Source organism: Manis javanica, chromosome 7 (assembly GCF_040802235.1).
Source record: "Manis javanica isolate MJ-LG chromosome 7, MJ_LKY, whole genome shotgun sequence".
In the NCBI taxonomy this organism is placed as follows: domain Eukaryota; kingdom Metazoa; phylum Chordata; class Mammalia; order Pholidota; family Manidae; genus Manis; species Manis javanica.
In genome coordinates this window covers 1,953,650-1,962,377 of record NC_133162.1, presented here as the reverse complement: position 1 = coordinate 1,962,377, position 8,728 = coordinate 1,953,650, and the positions used below count along the sequence as shown (strand labels likewise).

Sequence of the window (8,728 nt, the reverse complement as noted above, 5' to 3'; positions counted from 1 at the left end):
GGTTCTTGGATGGACTCCCCTGAGTGACCTCACTGATCCTCCCCAAGAAATGTCTGTTCAAACTGTAAGGTGGGTTCCTTTCAGCGGTGGGACCCTCACTGACCAGAGCCGGCACTGGCTTCTCCAGGGTCGGCCTCCTCGGCCCCACCGCAGAGGCCCAGGAGCCCGGGCAGGTCCCTGCACCATGGATGGCCTGTTAGTAGTGGTGGTAGGACCAGGGCCTCCCCAGCGAGGGGGAATTGCTCCTGCCCGCATTTGTCTGAATACATTTCTGGAACCGACTGAGGAGGTGCGGAGGCCGTGTTCCTGTGCGCTGAGCGCAGTAACGGTGTGTCTGCATGAGACTCCATTAGCCCTGAAGCTCATAATTTAATTAACTGGGGTCTTAATCAAACATTGTTCCACCCAGAACTGGTAAGTGGAAAAGTGAGCTTTCAGTCGGCATGCTCACCCAGAGCTTCTGTGCCATCATGAAGGTATTTATACCTCTTGAAACAGAGCATCGTTAGTGGAAACTCAGTTCTGCTGCTCGTGTTGGAAGTCTTAGCCACAAAAATCACACTGGTTTAAAATATTTATTAATTAAAAAAAAATTTAAAATCTTTTTATACAAAGATGATGAGAAAAATCTCATGCAAACTCTGGGCATACAATAAAAATAACTCAAATATTAATATGATGATTTTGTACAAAATAATTATTTTGTAAGTAGGGCCTCAGACAGGGCAGCCCCCTGCTCCAGGCGCGAGGCCCCATCGGGCAATGAGGCAGTTCCCTGAGACACCTGTGGGTGATGACTGCCCAGGCGTCAGGACGGCCACAGTTGACGCTGTGGTGAATGATGAATGGCCTATTGCCACCACTCAGAAGGCGAGGCAGGGACACAGGGACACTTCAGTAGGGGGTCCCCAACTTCATGGAACTCCCAGAGGTTTTCAGGGAACTTTCAGATCATCAGCTCATGAAAACCTTGAGATGGTTACAGATGGTGCCTGTGTCTGCTTCGTCACAAACCTGCTGTGGGTTTATAATTTGTATATATTACAAGTAATTTGCATAATTAAAACAATTAAGGGATCAACGTATCATGGCGATTAGAAATGCATCAAAATCTGAATGTTGTACAAAAGAGAGCTTCAATATGAAACAGGAATCCTCTGAGAGCGAGCCCGGGAGCGCCGCAGCGGCTGTGCAGAGCCCCACACTCACCCCGGCTTCCACCACCGTGCCGCCCCTTCGCTCTGAACCGTTTTATTGCACATTTTTACATACTCATCTCATTTTCCGGAGCCTGATTCTGTTCTCCTTGTCCCGTTTCTTAAGAATAAGTATGAACTGGTTGAAAAAATGCTCCTGGTCCTTCCGTTTCTGAACAAGTCGAAACCTCTGATCCTGGCCATACTTGTCAGCAAACTCCTTAAATGTGGTCCTGAAACACAGAAAGGTTGCCGAGACTCCTTCCCCAGAGGGCAGGCCCTGGTTCCCCTGGAGGCCGGCACTGCTCCAGATGGTGGGGTCTGGACATCAGACCCAGGGCTGCCGCAGGGTGACTGGCCCAAGGGAACAGCTCTGGGCCTCTGCACTGGCCCACCTGCACCCCCTCATCTCTGCACCTCGGCTTCTGGAAGCGGGCTTGCCCTCACCTGCCTCTTCAGCCCTGATGCACTGAGCTCATCACGACCCCCTACCCTCACTGCTTCCGCCACACAGGCCTTCCTGTCCCCTGCTCTCACCTATCTCCTACCTGCCATGGGTCTTCGCATACACTGTTCCCTCTGCCTGGCACACCCTTCCCTTCTCCCTTCACTCACCCCTCATCATAAGTCAGGACTGGCACGTCTCCTTCAGGGAAGCTCCCCTCTGAGAGGGCCCGGGGGCTCGCACTGCTGTCGGGGCTGCAGCACACTTGTGGTCTCAGTAAGACTGAACTGCACAGTTTCACTCGACCCTTCCCTCCTCTGTGGAAACCCCACCCTGCACTCTGCTCTTCACTGACGTCCTGAACGGCTAGCCTGGCAGCTGGTGAGCTGTAAGCACCCGACACTGGCTGCGTGAACCCACGGTGGGCAGGCCCGGGGCCCACAGGAGATTACTCCGGGGAAACCAGCCCAGCCCGGGGTCCAGTCTCACAGGCCTGAGCAGTTCAAGGAGAAAGGGTGGATGTCCTTTGCAGGGACAGAGGGAGCCTTCGTGAGCACTGGGTCCCCACAGCTTTCTCTTCTCCCAAGCCTGACTGAACTTGAAGCCAGGAACAGCGTCAGGTGCAGCAGGGCCAGGCCCCGGGGAGCTGCAGCCACGGGAATTTCCTGCCTGCCCCCCACCCCCACCCGCCCCGCCCCGCAGCCCTCCCGGGGGAGCTGCGGGCTACGCTGCAGGACGGGGCCTGCTGCATGGAGGCGCCCAGCCATGTCCAGAGGAGCCTCATTCCTCCCAATTCTCTTCACAGAGGATTTTATACTTCATTGCGGACAGTTGATAAAATTATTATAACTTAACAGCAGGATCACACTGACGTGGCTGTGAGGAGACAAGGCGAACAATCGCGCTTGTCCTCACGGCTGTCTCCCGACAGCGCCTGCGCCTCCCCCTGTGACAGGGGTCCTGCCTGCTCACCTCCTCTCTGCTGCTCCCCCTTCCCTCCTCCCTCACTGCTAGGGACTGAAGGTCTGTGTCCCCTGAATTCGTATGTTAGAACCTAACCCCAAGGCGATGGTGTTTGCAGGTGGGGCCTCTGGGAGGTGAGCCCCCTGCATGGGAATGAGTCCCCTTTCAGGAAGACACCCTGGGGCGGGCCCTAACCACGGGAAGGCCCAGCAGAACCGCCTGGGGGCCAGGGAGTTCCCACAGACACCGAACCTGCCGGCGTCCTGACCTCGGACGTCTAGGCTCAGGACTGTGAGAAATGAATCCCTGCTGCTCGTGCCTGTGTGGGCGACTTGCTAGCAGCCTGAAGGCCAGGACCTTCCTTCTCTCCTCCCACCCTTTCCTTCTGTCCCTCAGAGACACTGCCTGTCTCCACTTCCAGATGGGAGCCACCCATTTCCAGCTGCAGCTGGCGGGTGTACCGTCAAGGGCACCTCTGAAAGGGCGCGTCCCCGGAAAGGAGGGGGAAATGAGCTCCGCGGCCCCCTCGCCATGAGGGCCCAGCCGGACGGTCAAGTGGGCCTGGGGAGGTCACCTGAGCCAGCGGCACTGTGTGCTCCTGAATGTCCACCTGCAGCTGAAGGAGGGGCTCACTTGGCCTTTGGGAGGAGCCTGAGCGGAAGCCTGGTGGGGGGTCCCCATGGCCCCTCTCCTCAGCCCCGACCCCAAGACCTGGGCAGGGCTGGGGGCCGGGCTGGCCTGGCCCTGTGGGCCCTGTTCCCACGGCCTTCCCAGGAGGGAGCTGAGGCCAGTGACGGGCACCAGAGCCTGAGATAACTAGCGTGCAGTGGAGCTGAGGAGGCCACCCCTGCGGAGGCTCAGGGTGGCCTGCACGGAGCCCCCCGGCCACCTGGCACAGCGGTCGCTGCCTGTGAGATGGGGGGAGACAACATACAGGAGAGCTCAAAATGTTTTAGGAAATGCTTCAGAATTAGCTACTTTGGAAATAACAAATAGTTTTACAATCATAAAAGAAATATATGCCCGGTGTGTATTTTTTAAAAATAGCAGGCAATTAAATCTAATTTTAAAGAAGAGTACGTCTCACTTCCTTCTAATTTTTCTCACTCATTTTCTTCTGTGTGTGTGGAATCGTTTTCCAAATTTCTTGATACATCTGAATATTTTCTCCTTTGCCTTCCTAATATCTTCATAGAAGGGGAATGTGGTGGCTTATTAGCATGTTACCAATAGGCAGAGACTACGAAATAGCTTTTCTAATGTCAGGTATCATTAAAAGCTGAATGTCTTTAATGGCAGCAGGACCAGCCAGACTGTGAAAGGCCTGCCCGCCCCACCCAGCCTCTCCCACCCCAGGCCCTAGTTGTGGCCCTGCGTGCAGGGCCTCCCGGCACCCTCTGGACCACCTGGTGAGGCCAGCGCGCTGCCCCCATTAGGATGTGGCACCAGAATTCAGGCAGGTGCCGTGCCTCAGCCTAGGGCCTGGGCTGCGGGGGGGACCTCCTCCCTTGCAGGGCCGCCTTGTGGGGAACACGGGGGGACGTGGCTGGCACCCAGTGTCCCCGTGACGGCCGCTTTAACCACGGAGAATCACAGCTTACAGATCGTCACACATACACTTGCTTTTCTAGGTTAGCTTACATTTTGTGAGGGGGATAACGCACGTATACTGTTGTTCCCATTCAGAAAGTATCTGTCCTTTAAATAATTAGGTTTATAAGGACCACATAACCATTACATTATCCAATTACTGACCAAGTGAATGAACCAGTTATTGATCAAAATATGGAAGCCTATGTCTTCATAGAAAGCAAACATCGATTAATGTTCATTTGAACAAATATATTTATGTATTTATCACATGCATAAATACCTACCTTATCATTAGAAATAGTGCATACATGTCCATTCAAAAATAATATCCCACTCAAAGTAAAAATACATCAAAATCTATCTTTTTTTACTTTTAAGAGTTATGATTTTGTAATTCTGAAAGTAGTATATGTCAATCAAAACTAATGTTAAAGAAGAGTTAAGCTTACATATTTTTCTAATTTCTAATGTCTACTTTCCTATTAGCTCGTTCCACCTCACGGAAATCATGCCTGATCATTCCAGCTGGGACTGGCAGCCAAACTCGCCTGGCCCGCTTGCCTGGTGGTGGACCGCGTGCTAAGGCGTCTGCACTCGGGCACGGGCGGGGCTTACTTCGCTGTTGCTGTGGTTGGTCTAGTTTGTTTGTATTCTTACTCTGTGATCGTTAGATCGGAGATTCGACGCCATCTCACGAGGGCTCACCTACTGATCAGTTAGGCCAGGGCGTTAGGGCTGATGGCATTTTGGAAATCATGAGGGGTGGAAAAAAGGAATGACTGTGGCATGTCTGGTCAGCAGACAGCACCCTACGCTGGACGAGAGAGGAGGCGGCGGGAGGCTCACTGCCTGACAACAGGGAGTGGCCGGCCTCCTTCCCGCGGGCCTTGGCGAGGACTCTTCTGATGCGTGTGGCATGTCAGGCCACAGGGTCTAACCAAAGCTGACTCCAAGCCCTCTTTCAGGAGGTGGTAAACTTCTAGCCTGAAGAGTGTCTGTCCATACCTGGGTGACACCTTGGATTCCTCTAGAAGTTTCCTGAACTCTTCTTTGGCTAGCAGCAGTTTCCTTCTCCTCTCCTTGTACTCTTCTTTTATCCTGGTCTTGACAAACTGCTCAAATATCTTAAAAAACACACATAAAAGAAAAGCACGTGAGAGATGGAGCCTCGTGTGATGGCGCAACAGCTCAGGGGTCCCCGAGGCAGAGCTATGGGGGCTGCCGGAACCCCAAGCACTGGCCCTTACTGGGCTCTCTCCAGGAAGCCGAGTGGCCACAAAAACGGTCTCCTACGAGCTCCTCTGTGCACAGGCACCACGGCAGGGTCCAAAACACGGTCCCCATCTGAGACCCCTCCCAGGGGCACCGTAGAAGCCGATGGGTGGACGCGGTGCCTCCCGTGCTGCTTGTTCCGTGTCTGGGACATCCAGAGGCGGTGCTGAGAGCCGTGCACTGACCAGCCGAGGCCCACATCACCGCGGGGAGGGCCAGTGATGCACGAGGGTGTGCGATTTGCTCTGGTCAATTCCTACGGCATTCAAGTCTCCAAAACTGACTTCAACTTCTGCAAAGAAAATCAGCCCAGCCTCCCTGACTTCATACACTGCACTCTGGGAAGCTCTACTGCGAATGTGGTGGTCCAGTTTCCCTGGGGGCTGGGGTGCAACCAGGGCAAGCCTCCCCTGGGGGGGGGGTGTCATGGAGCATCCAGGTGGGAACACAAACAAGGAGACCTGACCCTCAGGCACCGCCAACGATTAACCCAACAGGAAACCCCCTTCCTTAGTCTAAGGCATGTGGATGTTGTCTGGAGGGCAGATCCAGCCCCAGCACCAGGGTGGTTTCCCTGAGGAACTGGCAGCTGGCATGACAACCACACCGGGCAGCCTCTCTGCAGCAGTCCACAGAATGACCCCCTCTTGGTTAGACTAAGACTGATCATCTTTCTAATATCAGAAAATCATCATTTATGGATGAAAGCAAAAAGGAGGCAGAGACAGCTGTTTTGTTCCTAAGCTATCCAAGCCTCAACATGTAAAAGAAAATAAATGGGAGATAAGTTAGGTGTGCATACAAGCATTAAAAAAAGATCAATGACCCCCACTCTCACGTGACCCTGTAAGGCCATAAATAGCAATCCTGCACCCACCCGATCAGTGGCCGATGCAAATACTACAATATGACCCCGGGGGTCTCCTGCATTCCTGCCACGGCCATTCTGGGAGGTGGGCACGTGCAGACGGGCCGGGGAGAGCCTCCATCCCCGCCCTGCTGCAGATGTGCTTCTCCCTGAGACCCGTTTAGAATCCGTTCTGGCAACAGCAAGTCTTTACAGGATTAAATACAAAATGCTACTTGCCTCCTGAAGACTCAGCGGTGGAGCGAAATACTCACGACTAGGACCTAAACGGAGAACTCACGCACAGGGATTCAAGTAAGAGTAAGACTGGCTTATTTCACCTTCAAGGCAAATGGTAATGCAAGCTCTCCAGCTGTCTTATAATTTAATAAAAAAGGTGAGTGCGGAGTTATTGTCCAAATAAAGCATGCAGCTCCATCATTAGTCAGAGTTTTTGTTCTATTAATTTTAAATCTGACGGAAACCCTGGCTGCTCTGGGGTCGGAGCTCATGAGCAAGATCTGCTTCTCTGTGTGCCCAGAACCGTTTACCCATCTGACCTTATTCTTCTCTTCCTCTCCCTGCTCCGCTGCTTTATGTCGTCATAGTTTGATGTAGCAGGATGTCCCCTCTCTTTAATGAATTACACCAGTTTTATGTAAAGTGGGACATGACCTGTTACCACTGCCCATGATCTCCTCACGGCTCTAGTGAAATGAAAGAAGCATCGTGTGTTGCCATAGCAACGGGCCTAATTCGGGTTCCCTGACCCCCAGCTGAGGCTCTTCCCCTCTCCTTCGCAGCCCCCAGTCAGGGGGCCGCAGCCATCTGCACACCAGGAGCCTAGCTTTCCTGGTGAGAGCACGGCAGCAGGTCCCACCCACATCCTGCGGGAGTTTGCTCCCTCGACTGTTTGTGGGCAGGACTGTGCTTGCTGGCTGGTGCCCAGATTCTGTCCCTGCCCTGGGATGATGCTGAGGGGCTTCTGGCTCTTCCTTGTCAGGCTCGGGGCCAAGCTGCCACCTGGAAGGACAGGCCTCCATTTGCCCCTGGTGGCTCCGTGCGGAGGTTTAAGGCTTTCCCCAGACAGTGGGCTCCTTATGGGCACTGACGTCCCAGTCGGATCTGTGTGTGGAGGGCACGGCCCCCCACCCCAGTGCCTGCCCCCTGACCTTGGTGGCAGAGGGAGGGCACTCCGAGCTCCCATGGGTGCACCCTGGGCCCACGACCATGCCCCAGACACCAGGGAGCCATTCACTCCAGCCTGCAAGCCGAGCCCCTGTGTCTCCAGTCACCCCGAGATGGGGCTCAAGCACCACGTCATTGGCTTCGTCCTTGAGGGTGGGAGGGTCCTACTTCTTCAACTTCCTCTACAGGGGCCATCGCCTGTGACGGCACCTGTGCCCCGGTGAGAGCGCGGTGCAGACCGCGACTGGTGGGCCGGGGGCACAGTCTGCAGGTGCTCTCGCCCCGAGGGGGCACGGCCAGCTCGCCAACTCCGCAGCAGGGAGGGGCTCTGTGACAACAATAAGCAGGCCCCTCAGCATGTGTTTTCATAGCTGACTAGCTGGACTCACTGATTCCATATGGCAACAAGGGTGAGGTATCGCCAGGGATGAGGTCTACAGGTTCCCCAGCAACAGACAAACAGGCATTGGCCAGACTCATCTTACTCTGCTGTGCCTTTTTTTTTTTAGAGCCACTGTTACCAAATTTCACATACTTTCATGTGTTTCTTTCTGGAAAATGCAACTCAGCTGTCAGGCAACAAAAAGATCATTAATTCTAGGTTCTTGAAAGGTCCAAGCTCTTTAATCTAATGTGCCCAGATCTAGGACCCCATGCCACCTCAGACCTCACCAGCCAGTGGCATGGAAACGGACAGGGGTCCACACGACGGAGGCCCTGCTGGGTTGGTGTGTCACTGAGCCATCTTGGCATGTTCTTAAAGGACCTTTGTGAGCTCGTGCCGGATTGAAAATCACATCTCACCTTCCACCCTCCTCGCCAGGCTTCCCAGGCTCTGCTGTCTGAGGGACCAAGTGGGCACATGCAGGCCCTTGGGCCCGGGGTCCTGTCTCTGGCACAGTTCTTCTGGCTTCTGAGGCTCTTGATGACACATTTCCCAGGGGCATCATTTCTGCACCCCAAATGACAGAGGGTGGGATTGACGATCCGGACCCTCCGGGACTTATCTTAGGCCCTCCTGGCACGTGCTCCCGGGACAGCCTGTCCCTGCTGGGCAAGGCAGGCAGATGCCCCACATCACCAGTGCCTCCCCTGGCCAGGCAGCCCAGCATGACCCTACCTCTGCCTGTTTAACTAGGGAAATAGTGTCGCCTCCATGACCTGATTTGCAAACGAGCCACAGCACGATTTTTTCAAGGCCCCCAGTATTTCTTTCTGGGGACC

The 8,728-nt window shown here is 54.2% G+C and overlaps 1 protein-coding gene across 1 annotated transcript in view; it reads right to left on the bottom strand.

Annotated features, from left to right (window-relative positions):
- Nucleotides 1-567: 567 nt before the first annotated feature.
- TCERG1L (transcription elongation regulator 1 like) overlaps nucleotides 568-8,728 on the bottom strand; it is a 173,031-nt gene continuing 164,870 nt past the window's right edge. Inside the window, exons 11-13 of the mRNA XM_037010956.2 lie at nucleotides 5,203-5,321; nucleotides 1,273-1,429; nucleotides 568-1,017 (exon numbers count right to left, since the gene is read on the bottom strand). Of these exons, the coding sequence (XP_036866851.2) occupies nucleotides 1,273-1,429; nucleotides 5,203-5,321 (276 nt within the window). The 3' untranslated portion in view covers nucleotides 568-1,017. The remainder of the gene's footprint in view (nucleotides 1,018-1,272; nucleotides 1,430-5,202; nucleotides 5,322-8,728) is intronic.